At 45.1% G+C, this 19,281-nt stretch overlaps 2 protein-coding genes across 7 annotated transcripts in view; one reads left to right on the forward strand and one right to left on the reverse strand.

Moving 5' to 3' along the window:
- Nucleotides 1-16,965, reverse strand: part of MOSPD2 (motile sperm domain containing 2) — a 162,534-nt gene extending 145,569 nt beyond the window's left edge. The window contains exons 1-3 of one of the 2 annotated variants that reach the window (XM_030201571.1): nt 16,868-16,965; nt 16,593-16,649; nt 2,227-2,386 (exon numbers count right to left, since the gene is read on the reverse strand). In XM_030201571.1, coding sequence (XP_030057431.1) covers nt 2,227-2,386; nt 16,593-16,649; nt 16,868-16,876 — 226 coding nt within the window. In that variant the 5' untranslated portion in view covers nt 16,877-16,965. Of the gene's footprint in view, nt 1-2,226; nt 2,387-16,591; nt 16,650-16,867 lie in introns of both variants that reach the window. The other variant, XM_030201572.1, reaches the window with a different exon arrangement.
- Nucleotides 16,966-17,085: 120 nt separating this feature from the next.
- The window catches only part of FANCB (FA complementation group B), a 37,911-nt gene continuing 35,715 nt past the window's right edge, over nt 17,086-19,281 (forward strand). The window contains exon 1 of one of the 5 annotated variants that reach the window (XM_030201568.1): nt 17,086-17,177. Coding sequence is in view for 2 of the 5 variants with exons in the window: in XM_030201570.1 (XP_030057430.1) it covers nt 17,288-17,405 (118 nt within the window). In the remaining 3 variants the exon portion in view is untranslated. Of the gene's footprint in view, nt 17,406-18,402; nt 18,422-19,281 lie in introns of those variants that run through there. The other 4 variants (XM_030201570.1, XM_030201566.1, XM_030201567.1 and 1 more) reach the window with 4 other exon arrangements.

Raw genomic sequence — 19,281 nt, forward strand, 5'->3', positions numbered from 1 at the left:
GGGCCAGGAGAATAAAATAAACTTCCAGTTGCCTTGAGGCTGCAACCAGACAGTGAGGCATATTTTCAAACCACTTATATTTACAAAGTTACATAGAGAGGCATTTTCGAAAGAAACGTCTACGTTGGAATTTGGACGTCTTTGTAAAACGTCCAGATTCGGAAGCGGGGAAAAGCTCATTTTCGAAAAAAGATGGACGTCCATCTTTGATTTCAAAAAATACCAAGGACGTCCTTGGATTTGGATGTCTTTGGTTTTCGGCGATTTTCGAACGCAAAAATGTCCAAGTCTAAAACATCCAAATTCAAGCTACTGCACCCACTAAAACTGCTCCAGGGACCTGCATGCGCTGTCGCAGACCTGACTGAGTATGACATCCGAGGCTGGCAAGTAATATTTTTAATTATGTTTTTTTGAGGGTGGGAGGGAGTTAGTGACCACTGGGGGAGTAAGGGGAGGTCATCCCCGATTCCCTTCAGTGGTCATCTGGTCATTCCAGGCACCTTTTTGTTCCTTATTCGTAATAAAAACAGGTCCAGGTGAAAACATCCAAGTTTTACTCATGGACGTCTCTGCTCTTTTCCATTATGGGTCAAAGACGTCCAAGTCTTAGGAACGCCCAAGTCCCGCCTTCACCACGCCTCCAATACGCCCCCTTGAAATTTGGACGTCCTTGAGACAGACTTGAGTTAGAGACATCCAAATTCGGGTTTCAATTATACCGATTTGGATGTCTCTGAGAGATGGGTGTCCAAGTATCAATTTATGTCACTTTTTGGACATCCATCTCATTCGAAAATGTGCCTGATAGTAACCTATGGAACTTTGTAAGTGTAACTGCATTGAAAAAGAGCCCCAGTGTCACTCAAAATTAAAAAAACTTTGAAGACTTATTTGTTTGTTAGCTACAGACCTCTCGCATGACTTTGTGGAGGAAACCTATGGTAACTGTTTAACTAAACTGAAAATTTGGTACTGTCTGCTATTCTGTGCAATGGCTAATTATTTTAATTCTATAATGATAGTTTTAATATTGTTACGTGATCTACTATGTATTTTAATCTGCTTAGTTTGGGTGGAATATAAATAACAAATAAAATAAATACAAATCAAGGTGTCAATGTTCAAAGCTCCTGGCCATTTAAATCCTTCTGCAGGGCTATCCAGGATATTCAGCAGCAATTAACCAGATAATTCCACTGAATATTCCCTCTAACTGTCTATACCAAAACTGTGGGCGTTTCAGGGGCAGAGTTAGGGCGGACTGGAAACTTAGCAATTTACAGTCCACTAACCACCAAAGTAATCGTATAAAGTTAGAAGAGCAAAACAGCTGTCCTAGCTTTGTGGTCCTTTTACTAAGCTGTGGTAAGCACTACTGCAGCTTAAAATAGCGTACCATGGGAGGCACTCAGGCATCCTATGGTAACTGCCAAATCAGGTCGAATGCTAACTATGAAATAAAAAAATATTCTTTTCGTAGAAGAGGGTGTCGGGGAGGTAGAGAGTGGACACTCCTGTCCTAATCAGTTAGCACAGCTACATTACCGCACAAGCCTTTACCACCTACAAAACAGTTCTCAGTAAGTGCTCACATAGCAATTTTCTTTGTGCTATGCACAATGGCAACACTTCACTGGCTATGAGCTGATGACACCATTAGCACATAGCCATTAATTTAAAAAAAATGGAAAATCAGCCATTTTATTGCTGCAGTAAAAATGGCCTTAGCGAGTTTAAGACCACTTTTTACCGTAGCTTAGTAAAAGGACCCCTTTATGCGAGTTAACTAGGTACAGTATGAATATCGGCTGGTGTCTAGTTAACTTCCGGGTTGGTGGTCCTTTGAATTGTTATACTATGTTATTCTACTTTTGATGTTATGTATTTAATGTTATCATAACTCATGTAAGTCACATAGAACTAGATTTCATCTCTGGCTGTTTGTGGGACATAAATCCAATAAAATGAAAAATGAAATAAAATACCTGGATATTCAATGCTGGGAGACGCACATGTTCTGGCACTGAACAGTCAGGGTTCGCTCAGCCCACAGCCAGATCAGCAACTTGCTAGCCTCTGCAAGCTGAATATCAGGCCCCAAAATTCCAAGCAAGCCACTGGTTGGGGGGGGGGGGGGGGGGGGGGGCATCTCAAGCACAGTGTGAACAAAATACTTGCATTAAGACAAATGACATAATAGTTGTACGTGAAATGATCTCTTACCATTGACTGAAAACTCCTTTCTCCATTGAAAACTTTCATCAATCATCTTCAAAGTGTCATCCACTACATTATGCCGCCAAGCCAAATAACTCTCTACCCAGGTATCATCTTGACACAATCTTTCAACATCTCGAGAATCATATTTATTGGCTTTATCTAGGGAACAAAATTTTTCATGTACTTCAATCAATATCATACTATGCAAAACTCTAATCTCCATAGGACGATATCAATAATAAAAAGTAGGTAGAGTTCCAGTACATTTTAAGCATGATCCAAAAATATTTCCCAAATTGTGCCCAGCTACATATTTTGTCATTCTGTAACTGTAATAGGGTATGCCAGGGCATTTTATATTATAATAACTGTAAGCTTCATGTAAAACATGGAAGATTTTTAAAAAAATAAAAATTTCCTACTTTTTTTGTTCAAAAATACAGAAAATGCTCAATAAAAATCAGTTTTATATAATTGTATTTAAATAGCCCACGCTCTCCTCAGCAGTTTACACAGTATCTAATACAGAACTATAACTCACTGAAAGAATGCTAATAATTGATTTACAGGTATGAATATCAAGAGATTGAACATGGGAAAATTAGGTTCTTACCGTGATAATTTTCTTTCCTTTAGTCATAGCAGATGCAGCCATTACAGATGGGTTGTGTCCATCAACCAGCAGAGGGAGACAGAGAGCACACTTTTTTCAGTGCCTCATACCAGCTTGCTCCACTGCCTCTCTTCAGTATTTGAAACTTCCAAAGCAGTATGGCAAACCGCAATGGGAATAACATGAGCTTTCCTCACAGCGAACGATGGCCCTACAACAAAGGGCATTAACTCAGAATGGAGGGAATGAAACATCCTCCCGGAGGGCATAAACTCATCCTCCACTGAGACATAACTGGAGGGAATAAACTCATCCTCCTTTAATTGAACAAGAATCCTGAAGACTGTTTTCCGACTTTCTCCCAAGGACGGAACCTCCAGGAAACATGAACAGAACCTGAAATAGATTTACACCAGATAGCATCAGACAGGGAGGGATCATGGCTGCATCTGCTATGACTAAAGGAAAGAAAATTATCACGGTAAGAACCTAATTTTCCCTTCCTTGTCATCAAGCAGATGCAGCCATTACAGATGGGATGTATCAAAGCAATCCCTAGATAGGGTGGGAACAAACCACACCACGCGCCAGCACTTGCGCTCCAAAATGTGCGTCCCTCCTGGCAGCCACATCCAGCCTGTAATGTCGGGCAAAAGAGAGCTTAGAAGCCCATGTTGCTGCACTACAAATCTCTTGAAGAGAGAGTGCTCCAGTTTCAGCCCAAGAAGAGGAAATTCCTCTAGTGGAATGCGCCTTAAAGGCATCAGGCGGAGGCCGGCCGGCAAGCAAATAAGCTGAAAAGATAGATTCTTTAAGCCAGCGGGCAATAGTGGCTTTAAACGCTGGAGACCCTCTGCGAGGACTTGATAGCAAAACAAACAGATGAGCAGAGGTCCTGAAAGAGTTAGTAACTCGCAAATACTGCAGCAGAGTCCTGCGCAAGTCCAACAGGTGCAATTGCCCAAAAGATTCTGGAAACTCCTCCTCGACAAAGGAGGGCAAGAAAATAAGTTGGTTTAGGTGATACGCTGAAACCACCTTAGACAAGAAGGAAGGCACGGTCCGAACCGTGACCCCGGACTCTGAAAACTGCAGAAAAGGGTCTCTACAGGACAGCGCCTGGAGCTCTGCCACCCGTCTCGCCGAAGTAATGGCCACTAAAAAGATGGCCTTCAGTGTCAAATCTTTCTCTGAAGCACGCCGAAGCGGTTCAAAGGGAGCACCCTGAAGGCCCTTCAGCACTAGCCCCAGGTTCCAAGCTGGACAAGGTGCACACATGGGAGGACGGAGTCGAAGCACCCCTCTAAGAAACCATGCCACATCCGGATGAGCAGCTAAAGACACGCCTTCAACCTTGTCACACCGGGAGGCCAACGCTGCCACTTGCACCCGCAGGGAATTATAGGCCAAGCCTTTTTGTACACCATCCTGCAAAAAGTCCAGAATCGGCGAGACAGGAGCCCGCAGGGGTGTGATCTCTCTGGAAGCACACCAGACTTCAAACTGGCGCCAAATCCTGGCATAAGCCACGGAAGTGGAACACTTGCGGGCTTGCAGGAGAGTAGAAATTACTTTATTGGAATAGCCTTTGTCTCTCAATTGCGCCCTCTCAATCGCCAGGCCATAAGACCAAATCAGCCGGCGTCCTCCATGATCACCGGACCCTGTGACAACAGGTTGGGAACCAGAGGTAACTGAAGGGGATCCTCTACGAGCATCTGTCAGAGGTCCGCATACCAAGGCCTCCTGGGCCAATCCGGGGCGACGAGAACCACTTCTCCTGGATGCAGCCGAATCCGCAGGAGCACTTGCCCTATCAAGGGCCACGGAGGGAGCACATACAGTAGGCCCAGAGGCCAGGGTTGAGCCAAGTCATCCAACCCCGCCGAGCGAGGATCTCTCCGTCTGCTGAAAAAGCACGGGACTTTGGTGCTTGTCGCCATTAGATCCATCACGGGCTTGCCCCACTTGGCACATATCTGCAGGAATACTTCGTCTGCAAGTTCCCACTCCGCTGGATCGATCTGATGCCTGCTTAGATAATCGGCTTGCACGTTGCTCTGACCTGCAATGTGAGCTGCCGACAGAAACTGTAGATGCAGCTCGGCCCAGTGGCAAATTTGTTCGGCCTGCGCGGCTAGAGCTCTGCACTGAGTGCCGCCTTGACGATTTATGTAGGCCACTGCTGTCGTGTTGTCCAACATCACTCTGCCAGCCAATCCTTCCAGGGTCACTTGAAAAGCCAGAAATGCCTGAAACACCGCTTTCAACTCTAGGCGGTTGATGGACCACTCCGACTCCTCGGGTGTCCATAGACCCTGGGCATGCTTCCCCTTGCAATGTGCGCCCCAGCCTTTCAGGCTGGCATCTGTCACCACTAGGAACCAATCGGGGAGCGCCAGCGGCATTCCTCGCCGCAGCATGCTGTCTGAGAGCCACCACTCCATGCTGTCGGGCCGCAGGGAGCCAAGAGACTCTGCACTGATAATCCTGAGATACTGGAGACCATCTTTGGAGTAGAGCATACTGTAGAGGTCTCAGGTGCGCTCTCGCCCAGGACACCAGTTTCATGGTGGCCGTCATCGATCCAAGCAGCTGGACAATGTCCCAAGCTCGCGGGCGGGGCATCCTCAGGAGCAGACGGACCGGATTCTGAAGCTTGCACCGCCTTTGCTCGGGTAGGTACACATACCCCTAGGCTGTGTCGAACCTGGCCCCCAAATATTCTAGAGACTGTGAGGGGGTCAGGTGACTTTTGGCCAAATTGACGACCCAGCCCAGAGATTGAAGTACTGAGACCACTCTGGCTGTTACATGCTGACTCTCTGCAGCAGAGTTTGCTCGAATGAGCCAGTCGGCCAGGTACGGGTGAATCCGAATACCCTCTCACCTTAGAAAGGCAGCTACTACCACCATAACCTTCGAAAAGGTGCGGGGAGCTGTGGCGAGGCCAAAAGGCAAGGCCCGGAACTGGAAATGCTTTCCCATCACCGCAAACCTCAGAAACTTCTGGTGCGGGGGCCAAATTGGTATGTGCAAGTAAGCTTCTTTCAGGTCCAGAGACGTGAGAAACTCTCCTGGCTGTACCGCCGCAATGACGGAGCGCAGGGTTTCCATGTGAAAATGCCGCACTCTCAGAGACTTGTTTAATTCTTTTAAGTCCAGAATAGGGCGAAAAGACCCTCCTTTTTGCGGCACCACAAAGTAGATGGAGTAGCGGCCGCAGCCATGTTCGGCGGGAGGTACCGGGGACATGGCCCCATCTGAATCAGACCTTGTAAAGTCTCCTCTACCGCCGCCCATTTGGCGGCAGAGCCGCATCGGGACTCCACAAACACGTCTCTTACAGGGGCATCGAATTCTATTCTGTAACCGTCTCTGATCAGGTCCAAGACCCACTGATCTGAGGAAATGTTGGTCCACTCCTCGGCAAAGAGGGAAAGACGTCCTCCGATGACAGGACTCGAGGAGAGGGCCGGCGCACCATCATTGAGAGGGTCGCCCCTGAACTCCAGGCCTTGAGCCAGTGGCTGTGGAACGTTTGTCCGAGTGAAAGGAGTTCCTCTGCTGAAAACGGGCACGAGAAGTGAACCCAGCAGAACGCCCCAGGTGGTACCTTCGAGCTGCATGGAAGCGAGGTCTGTAAGAGGAGTGGACCGCCGCACCCTTAGAGGAAGTGCCGAGGCCTATCTTCGGGCAAGCGCTGGGGTTTAGCCTCACCCAGGCCCTTCACAATTTTCTCCAACTCCTCACCAAACAGGAGAAGGCCTTGAAAGGGCAACCTCACCAACCTTTGCTTAGAGGCCATGTCCGCCGCCCAATGCCGTAGCCAAAGAAGACGGCGAGCCTGCCACTGCTACTGCCATGTGTTTAGCCGAAGCTCTGACAATATCATAAAGGGCGTCAGCAAGAAAGGACAAGGCCGACTCCATCCGCGAAGCCACATCTGAAAAGGGCTCCGCTCCATCACCAGGCTGTTCCACTGCCTGTTGCAACCAAGCCAGGCAGGCTCTAGCAGCATAACAACTGCATGCAGACGCCCAAATAGTGAGACCTGCAATTTCAAATGACCGTTTAAGTGCTGATTCCAGTCTACGGTCTTGAATATCCTTCAGGGCAACACCTCCTTCAACAGGGAGGGTAGTTCTCTTTGTCACAGCTGTGACTAGGGTATCCACTTTAGGCATAGCAAAGCGAGCCATATGCTCCTCACTCAGAGGGTATAATTGCCCCATAGCCCTGGAAACTTTCAAAGGTCCCTCGGGGTCAGCCCATTGAGCCGAAATAAGCTCTTGGATGGAGTCATGCAAAGGAAAGGTTCGAGCAGGCTTTTTGGTACTAGCTATCCTAGGATTCACAGAGGAGGCTGTGCCACTGGCAGGGTCCTCAATAGAGAGAGCCTGCAGGGCATCAGAAATAAGCGCTGGCAGCTCACCATGGTGGAAAATCCTCACCGCGGAGGGATCGTCCAGATCCTGAGTCACTTCTGCACCAGACTCTGGCTCCTCATACCATGAAGGCCTGCCAGAGTCCTCCGAATCCTCGCAGCCCGACCACGGGGGGGGGGGGGGGGGGAATGGAGGTGCAGCACTCTCTGAAGGGGAACGAGCCCTTCTGCGCTTCATATTCTGCCAATTATCAGGGAATAACGCCTCAGAGGGCATACCCAGGCTAGAATCCACCGGGGGGGCATTAGAAGAGGCCCCTGCAGGGCTTTGTAGGAGAGCTCTTTTAAGCATGTATGCTTTATGCATTAAGAAGACAAAATCAGGGGAGAAAAACTCACCCTGGGCACCCGGATCTCTGCCGGGGCTAGTAGCTCTCATATCAGCCTCACTCCGAGGCCTCCCCCCGGGCTCCGGACTCTCCGTCTCAGCGGAGGTCGCGCCATGTGGTAAATTCAAAATGGCATCCGCTGCCAGCTCAGAGCGCGAAGAATCGTCGCTCGCCATGCTCGGGCCGGCTCTAATGTCTGTACAGCACAATTTACAGAGCCCCGCTGCTGATCTGCGCTTGCCACACTTGGAACAGCGCTTTACTGTCTCCGCAGCCATCGCCGAAAACAGAGGTAAAATTCAAATTGGCGGTTCACGCCAAAATCGCCCCGATCATGGGCCTACCCCGGAGGAGTCAGAAAACACTCTTACCTCACTGGACCGAGTATCACAGCTCCGGTCCCACAGAAAAAGGCAAGGAAAAACCTCTGTTCCTATTTTTTTTTTTTTTTTAACGCTGTGAGGAAAGCAGAGGTAAATAGAATTCCGGAGGCTCAGGTGAGTGGGAAAGGCAGGGAAAGGGTGAACCTATGTGCCTGCATCCACTGTTGGTGGGGAAGGACAGGGAAAGCTAAGCAATATGTCCACATCCACGGAGGTATGGGTAAGGCAGGGAAAGGGCGAACCTATGTGCCTTTAAAGTGAAGCTGCTATAGCCTCCAACACCCCTGCTAACAACTGGCAAAAGCACAGGAGCAACCTCCAGGCAGATTTTAGATGGACTTTGAAGAAGCTGCAGCCACTCTGCTAGGGGAGATAGAGAATACTGAAGAGAGGCAGTGGAGCAAGCTGGTATGAGGCACTGAAAAAAGTGTGCTCTCTATCTCCCTCTGCTGGTTGATGGACACAACCCATCTGTAATGGCTGCATCTGCTTGATGACAAGGAATGATACACTCATTGTACTTTCCCATACCTGGTTAGATTTGTACCTATTACATCATTTTGTGAACCTTCATCAAGATACATAATAAAACTGAACTCAAAGAAAACTGTTTTCCAGTTCCATTTCTCAGATTTAGGGGGTCTTTTACATAGGCGCACTGGCGTTTTTAGCACACATTAAAAATAGGTGTGCGCTAAACGCTACAGACGCCCATAGGAATACATTGGCGTCTTTAGCATTTACCGTGCACCTATTTTAACATGCTCTAGAAACAAAAGTGTGCCTACGTAAAAGACCCCCTTAAGAGTCTTTTAGGGGTAGGTAAGGGACTTAAGCATTGTATAAATGCATAACAGAGCTGCATACCTATAACAGATGGTCTCCATGGACAGCAGGATATTTCAGCCACACAACTGGGTGACATCACTGGGGACAGCACCAAGCTGAGAAACTTCTAGAAGAAGCTTTTGAGGCTGCACAAGCATCCCCACCCTATGTTGAAGTAGTAAGAGGAAAACCATGCTAGTTGAAGACAGCATGCTTCAACTAATTACTCCCATCTCTAGGTCATTTATAAATATGTTAAAAAGCAGCGGTTCCAGCACAGACCACTGGGGAATCCCACTAACTACCCTTCTCCACTGAGAATACTGACCATTTAACCCTACTCTGTTTTCTATCCTTTAACCAGTTTTTAATCCACAATAGAACACTACCTCCTATCCCATGACTCTCCAATTTCCTCTGGAGTCTTTCATGAGGTACTTTGTCAAACGCCTTCTAAAAATCCAGATACACAATATCAACCGACTCCTCCTTATCCACATGTTTGTTCACCCCTTCAAAGAAATGTAGTAGATTGGTGAGGCAAGATTTCCCTTCACTAAATCCATGTTGACTTTGTCTCATTAATCCACGCTTTTGAATATGCTCTGTAATTTTGTTCTTAATAGTCTCTACCATTCTGCTAATGGCTTTTACCACCTTAACTAGGAAATCATTCTTTCATCTTTTGCTTATTCTTGGGGGGTGGGGAGAAGCCTACCTAACCCAACTTTCGGTCCCTTTTACTAAAGCTTAGGTGCTCATTTTCAAAGCATATAGACTTACGTTACATAGTAAGCTTTGTAACTTTGTAAGCCTTTGAAATCGAAACTCTTTGCGTGCTGACAAGGCCTATATGTATAAAATGGGATGTACAGCATTTAGCGCATGCCGATGTCCGTTAGCATAAGCTAAGCTTTGGTAAAAGGGCACCATTTCATGGCTAGAACTCTTATTCTAAAGCTTCCTTTTCATTGGAAAATACTTACACAAAAAACTTAAGACCAAGACACAAGAAGTGTCTTCCCCCTCCTCTCCTTTAGTCAACATATTCAGGTGCTTGTTTTCAAAGCACATAGATTTACAAAACTACACAGGGGCACATTTTCAAAGCACTTAGACTTACAAAGTTCCACAGTAACTTATGAAACTTTGTAAGTCTAAGTACTTTGAAAATGAGCTCTATAGTAAAATATGTAACTGTGTAAGTCTATGGGCTCATTTTCAAAGCACTTAGATTTACAAAGTTCCATAGGTTACTATGGAACTTGTGCTTTGAAAATATGCCTCTTTGTAACTTTATAAGTTTAAGTGCTTTTAAAATACACCTCACAGTCTCATAAGCCTCATTTTACAGATAAATATTCTGGCAGCCCTTTTGTTTATCTTTACTCCATCTATATTCTTTTACAAATACAACTTTCATACCTGGACATACTACTACACATGAAGTCTTACCAATGACCTGGACAGAGACACATCATACCCTTTTTTTTTTCTACTGAGAATTCCTGTCTAACATGGTTGTGGTTCTCACCACTACCCTGTCATACTGTCTTGCTATCTTGTGATCAGCAGCTGTGTTTGTTTCTTCTCATTTCAGACAGATGAACAAAAATAAACAAAAAAGAACTATGCAGTTATGAGCAGTGGTGGAAAACATTGCACCAGCTGAAAAGCTTTGGACACTACAGAATACATATGGAGAGAAAGAGAGACAGATATTTCCTCTTTTTGTTCTGATTTTTTTTCTTTTTAAACAAAATTGGATCATGGATGGGATCTCTATTTTCTCTGGGTGTCAATCACAAAAGACAAAGTTATCTTAATATATAAATGTAGCTTTAAAAAAAAAAGTCATCTGGGTGTATTATGGCTCCCATGTGGTTTGCTCTTTTCTTTTTATTCTGTGTTGGTCATGCTTTTAATCTACTTCTCAATCTTCAGCAGTTTCTGTTCTCAATCTGAAATATCATGTGCCGTGGTTTTTTGCTGTTTAGGTAAGTAGTAAGAAGTTCATAAAATGATAGAAATCAGGAATATAGAAACTGCTGGCAAGCAAAGCGCAGCAGAAAATGGAAAAATAGAGAACTACTCGGAGAAAACTTTTTTATTGAAGTAATACAAAACTGAGAAATGAAGATATCTTTGGAATGAAAATATCTCCAAAAGACACATTTTAAAAATTAAAAAAAAAATAATAACTTTTGGGGGGATTGTGATACTGCGCGCGAGGCTGGGCAGCCAGGCCTGCACAACAGCACAGCCAGACCAAGGCGGAAAACTGAGAAAGTAGTTTATTAGCAGCCACCGCTCGCTCGCTCAGCCAGAGAGGAGGCAGCCGAGCCCCCCCCACAGGGGTCTGGGATCTCACGGGACCGCGTGGTCGTGATCTTGCGTAGACGTGCGCCCAGTCTGACCCCTAGGGTGGTGGCAGCGGCACAGCCGAGGGGAACAAGAGAAGGGAGGCGGAGGTGCCCTAGAGATGGTCTCCGTGGGATCCGAGGCACGGCAACACAGACGACCCGGAGCTGACCACTCATCCATGAGCTGTCTCGGCCGCTGCATCACTACTTCGCTCTGCACTACTAACATCTTCCTAGTCTATCTCCAACCAGCATCACAACTACGGAGCCACTGCACCCTGAGGCAATTCTTCTGAACATCTAATTGTGAGTACCCATCTAACACAGCATACTAGCAGCCCTAAAGGAATTGATTCCATAATGAATACTGACAAACTACTCCTAACAATATACTCCTTATCCTTGATCCACCTAACACTAACCACCCCACTCACTGAAAACATCATACCCATACTATATAACCATCAAAGTCTGACCAGACACACCACACCTCACCAAATTGACAACTACCATAACAAAGGAAGAACACCAACATGCGGACAAACTCCTCACAAGGAAAAGAAAGATCATAGCAAACCCACACTAGCAAAGAAACGACAACTGACAAAAATCCATATAACACCGAACATAGTCAACCCTTACCTAAAAATTCAAGTGGATTACATCAATGCCAGATCCGTAGTTAACAAAGCAACAATAATAACAGACTGGATCATGTCGAAAAACCTTGACCTGCTTTTCATCAATGAAACCTGGATCCATTATCAAAAGGACCCTATAATCCTAGACCTATGCCCACCGGGATACAAAATCACTCACTGGACCAGAAAGGAAAAGAGAGGCGGAGGCATAGCACTAATCCATCGATCACACTTCACCATCATAACCACTGCCGAGTCCATAACATCCCAACTTGAAACAGCCTCAATTAAAATCCACCACACTACCCTGCTTGACCACTTAAACTGTGTCTTGTTTTATAGACCAACAGGTAATTGGAACGAATGCCAATCATACTTCATGGACTTCATATCAAACACCCATGTAGCCAACCCCAATATACTAGTACTGGGAGACATCAACCTTCACCTACAAGACCCAAACTCAACCAATGCACGCAAATGTAAGAATTTCCTCCATTTATGGGACCTTAAATGGCCACACATTCAAGCAACTCATGTTAAAGGGCACACACTCGACTTTATCTCACACAAATTGTCCACAGATCAGAACCTAATAATATCAGATAGCAAATGGACAAACACACCATGGTCAGACCACTACAAACTAAACCTAACCCTACTCTGGTGGAAAAAGGGTTCACACCATATACAAGAACACACAAACTACAGCACAAAAGGCCAAATAGACTTGGAAACATTCTGACAACAGATATACAATAATGAATGTACAGCACAAACGGACTCTGCATACTCTCTCTCAGATTGGGATAAAAAGTGCAAAAATATACTAGACGAAATAGCACCCTTACAAACAAGAACCTTACACAGGCATAACTCCAAATGTCACTGCCACCTCTTTCTGACCACCCCCCCCCCCCCCCCCCACACACACACACACACAACCATGACAGGGGATCTGCCTCAATACTAGTGTTGCTGGATTTCTCAACAGCCTTCGGCACTGGATTATATCATGCTTACAAGACTGGTAGAAGCAGGTAACATAGTAACATAACAAGGTATCAGTGACACAGTATTTACATGTTTCAAATCCTATTTGTCAGAGACAAAACAATCAGTTCAATATGAAGAGAAAATTTTTCTTCACTCAACGTTTAAACTCTGGAATTCGTTGCCAAAGAATATGGTAAAGGCGGTTAGCTTAGCAGGGCTTAAAAAGGGTCTGGACGGCTTCCTAAAGGAAAAGTCCATAAACCATTATTAAATTTACTTGGGGAAAATCCACTGCTTATTTCTGGGATAAGCAGCAAAAAATGTATTGAGTTTTTTTGGGATCTTGCCAGGTATTTGTGACCTGGATTGGCCACTGCTGGAAACAGGATGCTGGGCTTGATGGACCTTTGGCAATACTTATGTACTTAAGTTACTACTACTACTATTTAACATTTCTAGTGCTACCAGGGTTACGCAGTGCTGTACAATTTAACAAAGAAGGACAGTCCCTGCTCAAAGGAGCTTACAATCTAAAGGACAAAAAGTGCAGTCAATCAAATTGGGCAATATGTTCAGCAATAACACACATTACCTTGGGCACTGAACAATGGTAAACCATACTGTCTCTCATTTTATTTAATATCTACCTCAAGCCTCTGGCTGAGCTGCTTTGGTTGATGGACACAAAATTCTATATCTATGTTGATAATGTGCAACTACTCACGCCCATCGAACCAGATCTATTCACAGCTTTGAGTAAACTGACTGCCTGTCTAACCGCAACTCAGGAATGGGCAAAACAACAACACACTCTTCCTGAACCCAAATAAAACAGAGATTCTTTAGGTACCTAACACAAGTTAACAAATACTAGACTTCAAAATACCTTTTGGGAAGTATGAATTCCCCCTAAAATGTCAGGAATCTTGGGATACTGCTAGACTCAACAAACACTCTGATCCCGCAAATTCAAAAACCTTTAAAAACTGTCTCTACCTGCGGCTGCTACGAAACTTCTCTCCATATATTGAAAAGACAAGCCTGACTACAGTGGTCCATGCAATGATAACATCATGACTAGACTGCTGTAATGCGTTGTACACTGGTCAAACCAAAAAGAGTATGCATCAGCCCAACTAATTAAGAATGCTGCAGACCAACTAATTAAGACTACAAGCAGTGTGACCACCACACCCTTCCTACAAAAACTACACTGGCTACTAGAGCTGTACTGCATAGCATATTTTACTATTTGGCCAAATATGAAAAATGAAAAATATTATTTGTCCGAATATGAATACCGAACACGAATAATGGACCTTGAGCTTTAACATTTATTGTATTTATGTTTATCTTGGTTACTTTACTATTGTTATGCTAACAAAATTATAAGTTTTATGTTAAATTGTATCCACTGTATACGGGTGAATCTCTTCATAAAGACGGTTAATAAATCACAATAAATAAATATTCATTGTGGATATCCTGAAAACCTGACTGGCAAAAGGTACTCCAGGATAGGACTTGGAAAACACTGTTCTAAGCAACAGACAGATCTGCATACAATGGAGGCACTGGGATGAAAACATATCTACTATAATAAAACTCACCCTCAACGTTCTGAAGTCACTCAGTCACTCCCTGAAGGGTTCATGGATTCATGGTGGTGAAGCCACAACACTGACCATGTCTCTCTGCCCCGCCATCACATGACGGACCAATCAGAAAAAAACACCCTCAACATTCTGAAACACAAAGGACCATCACAACACCGTTCCCAGGCAACACTAGGCAACGTAAGACGGACCAATCAGAGGAAACTACGTGACAATAAGGGAGGAGCATTCCCCAGCAGAATGGCTCATTATCTGTGCAGCACAGAGAGCACAGAACCACCGCTGGAACGAGAGAAGAATATTCCTGCTGTGGGTATGTGCAAAAATAGACCGGGGGAGGGGAGAAATTTTTAAATGCCTAATGCCAATACTGAAGAGTTCCAGAGGGCCTATAGCACAGACTATATTTGGGATCGCTTGACATGGAGTCAGAGGAGCTGGAAAACAACGTGCCCGTCACCATCTGGGACGTGGGCGAACAGGACAAGCTGCAGCTCAGCTGGAAGGATTACCCGCGACCCAGCCAGCAGCAAACAGTGACCAAGGAAGGGGGAGGAGTACTCCTTCCCTGCCTAGGAATCGCTGGAGACTGGCTGCCAAACTAACGAAACAACCGCACACCGACGCACCACCTCCATCATTTGAAAGGCATCCACTCTTTCTTCAACAGAAATGCAAACTAATAATACAAAACAAACAAAGAATACATGGTTTCTCAGGCGGCTGCAGGTAACTCCCCACCCCCTTCCTCTTCCCCTTTTGCCGAAGCGGCTAAGGACGTGCCCAACCATCCCCAGCCTCAGGCAAGCTGTCTCCCACCTCGGGGATTCCCCGAGCACCCGGAAAAAGACGGCGCTGATTCCTGCAGCGCATAAATGTTCCAGCATTCCCCTACAGCCGGCCTGAAATGGACCAAACATACCGGATCACCGGATCACCCCCCGACGGCCCGAGTCCGTGCTCTTCTCCCTTCCGCCAACTTAAAACAACCATCCCCGTCCTCAGGCAAGCCGTCAGCACATTTCTCTTCCAGCATTCCCCTACAGCAGCCCTGAAACGGCCAAAAAATACCGACAAAGAACGTGCTCCTCTACCTTCCGCCCATCTAAAACAACACTGCTGCCTCAGCACAACACAAAAAAAAAACCTGGAAAAAAAAAACAACACTCAGCAAAGGCTGACCCCCCTACAACCACATTTACATTTCACCAACAGAAAGACCCCCCCCTCCACAAACGTCCTTGACAGACAAAACCACACACACACACAATACAACAGAAACACACCCTCAAAGCCACACACCAATCCAACCCACTTTGCCAGCACAGCACATCCCCCAACCAAAAAACAAAACAAAACAAAAAAAGACACACATCAACAACCTGCACACACACCGCATCCTCACACACTCACACTCACAAAATAACTCTGTGACACATACACACAAAACCACATGCTAGCGCCCGTTTCATTGGTTTTGGAAACGGGCCTTTTTTACTAGTTGTTATATATATCCTGAAAACCCAACTGGTTTGCTAGTTTGGTGATCTCCTTTTTTCTTTTGTATACAGGGATCTCTGTCAACAGAAACAGAGTTGTTTATGGCTCCCTGGAACATTTTCATCTACACAGCAGGTGACTCATAAGGTCACTGGGTCAAATTAGTATTGGTACAGAAGTCACATGAGGAGTGGGGAAACCATGGAAAGTAAAAAAAAATATATATATAAAACATATGTATTTTCTAGACAATTAGGGGCCCCTCTTATTTCTTAAGCCAAAAGAGCATTTTTAAGTAGGTGACCCTTTTCCCCAAGACAGATGAACTAACGAATCACATAAACATCTGTATTACCCCATCAAAGAGTAAACTATTATTTTTTCCTTATATCATTTTTAATAATTTTGTAAACTGCCTATTTGCTATCCACGATGAGGGGTATAAACAAGATAAAATAAAACCTGATATATGTCTTAATCTTACCTCAGACCCCCCCCCCCCCCCCAAAAAAAAAACGCTTTCATTTTGATTATTAACACAGGAGATACTAGCCTCCAACAATAATGAAAACAAAAATCAGAACGAGTTTTTCCTACTCCTGTCATACTCTAGTCAACCCAAGTACAGGATAGAAACGGGGAACACACCAACCTGGTAAATACTGTTCCTGAAACCGCTTCCTGGTTTCCGGTATCAACCTGCCTCTATCCTGCCAAAATACAACAGAAAACACAAGTATAATTAAACATGTTTTTAAATGAAGCAATTACTGCCCCCGATTAACCCAGCACCCATGCCCTAACGGCCGTTTTTTATCCAACTTCCTGAAAACTCTCTCACTCTCCTATTCCCAAATAGTATGGTCATCCAATTTTTTCTATATTTTTCCACTTTTATTTTCCTTTCTCTTTTATATACAATACTCACATCAGCCATATTTGGCGGCGCCGGCACTACTAGTCTACAATTGCACGTCACCACCAGCAACACGGGAGAAAAACTAAAGCCCCATTTTAGCCAATGTAACGCGCGACTGCAATCTACCCCGCCCACTCCTTCCCGAAAGCGCCTACGTCACGCCCAGGCTACATCTGACGCTTAAGATCGCACCGGTCATCATTATTGAAATTGAGATCCGCCTTTCCTGCCTCACTCTTTGGAGACGGAAGGGGAAGTAGTTTTCTGTGGCTGTTGCCCACGCTAGCTATTGACGTTCCAGTGCGAAGGCTGAGTTGAGGTGCAGAAATTCATCTTCAAACTGAGTCTGTGCAAAAAGCTGTAGTCTGTAGAACCTTCTTGTCAAGATTTGTTGGCGCCTGTTCACTTGCCGTAGTAGAACTGCCCACAATGCTTTGCGGGGGATGCTTTTTGTGGCAAAGGGGAAGGGGGTCTGATGTCAGGATTTTCTCGGAAAAGGTTGGACAGTTGTTGCTGTTAAGCTATTCTGATACTTCAAGGTGTGCAGGTGGGTCAAAAGTGAATCACGGTTGTTGTTACTTGGGCAGTATGCTTAAAACCATAAACCTTCTTTCACAACTAAGTTTGAGAGGAGGCTGCTGATTAAAAAAAAAGTTTTCTTATTTTCCTTTCGCCCTCCCCCCTCCCCAATCTAAGTATGTATACATCTTTTCAGGTATAGGATGTGGAAGTGAAGAATACATTTATGGTAAAGAAGTTACAAAAAAAAAAAAACATTTGTGTTGCTGCAAGAGTGCTGAAGATTAGATAGAATGAAATGATTTAAAATGAAAGGGTGCAGGAGATGGTTGTAAATGGAAGATCTGTGATAGAAAATATGGTCAAAAATATGGTTTGTTAATATAGGGGAAGAAAAATGGCCTAATGCAGGATGTGCTAAAGTGTTCTGCATTAGTTTTGCCATTTGTGGGGGTCTTTTACTAAAGCTTAGCTTGAGTTATTTGCAGCAGGAATAAAGGCCCTGTTGCAGGTAGCTCGAGTTAAGCTTTAGTAAAAGACCCCCTGTATGCTCTAATGCAATACTTTATTATTTTTATATGGGGGGGGGGGGGGCAGAGAATGGGCATGGAAGCACTATTTAGCTAGCTTGCTGACATTCCTGTATCCCTAATGTGGGAGGCCTTAGTACTTCCTGTGTTAGCATGCTTGTGTGCAGGGGGATTAATAACAAAAAATGAAAAATTGTCCCACATATATTGGTGGTTCATAAGCACCTCAAAGATCTGTCCAGGGGCTGTTTCTTGAAGGACAGTGTGAAGGAATTAAGGATTAGTATTAGTGAAGCTAAAATCTACAACAGAGTAGATGTGCATGAGGGAGCAGAAGGTAGGAAAAATGATCTGAAAAAACTCAAGGAGTGGTAGTTAACTTTTTCTTTCTTTCTTTTTTTTTTTTGTACTGAAATTGTTCTACTATCATATTCTAGTAACATATTGATGACTGCAGATAAAAACCTGTACAGTCCATTAAAGGCTGCCCAACAAGATAAACTTATAGCATAAGGTATGATGTGATACTACATATGTATACAGTACAGTCTCAGAGCTGGTGTTAGGGTTTGCAGGTCATTGGGGAAGAATGGAGAGCCCTGTCCAGCATGCATCTGCACGTTAGCAGGCCTCCCCATCCCACCCCGGACAGATGACGCAACACCCAGCTCTCCAACACAGCACCAGACACTTCCCATGTGGACTAGTGCCCCCCAACCTACCCTCTCCCCCCCCCCCCCCCCCGTGTACCTCTAATGATGAGGAGGGAGTAGCACTCCCTCCTTCCTTCAGTGCCGCCTCCAAAATGATAGTGCTCTGCCCTTACATGGTAGGAAAGCCCTGACCAGCACATCCTAGAATTACTACTTAACATTTCTAAAGCGCTACTAGGGTTACGCACCGCTGTACAAATTAACAAATAAGGACAGTCCCTGCTCAAATGAGCTTACAATCTAAAGGACGAAATGTCAAGTTGGGGTAGTTAAGATTTTCTGAGAAGAGGTGTAGTGATTAGGCACCGAAGGCGACATTGAAGAGGTGGGCTTTGAGCAATGATTTGAAGATGGGTAGGGAGGGGGCCCGGCGTATGGGCTCAGGGAGTTTGTTCCAAGCATGGGGTGAAGCGAGGCAGAAAGGGCGAAGCCTAGAGTTGGCGGTGGTGGAGAAGGGTACTGAAAGGAGGGATTTGTCTAGAGAGTGGAGGTTACGGGTGGGGACATAAGGGAAGATGAGAGTAGAGAGGTAAAGGGGGGCTGCAGATCAAGTGCATTTGTAGGTGAGTAGGAGAAGCTTGAACTGTATGCGGAATGCACTGGAAGTGGTGCTGAAGGAAGGAGGGAGTGCTACTCCCTCTTTGTGTTAGAGGTACACGGT

Source organism: Microcaecilia unicolor, chromosome 4, assembly GCF_901765095.1.
Source record: "Microcaecilia unicolor chromosome 4, aMicUni1.1, whole genome shotgun sequence".
NCBI classification, from domain to species: domain Eukaryota; kingdom Metazoa; phylum Chordata; class Amphibia; order Gymnophiona; family Siphonopidae; genus Microcaecilia; species Microcaecilia unicolor.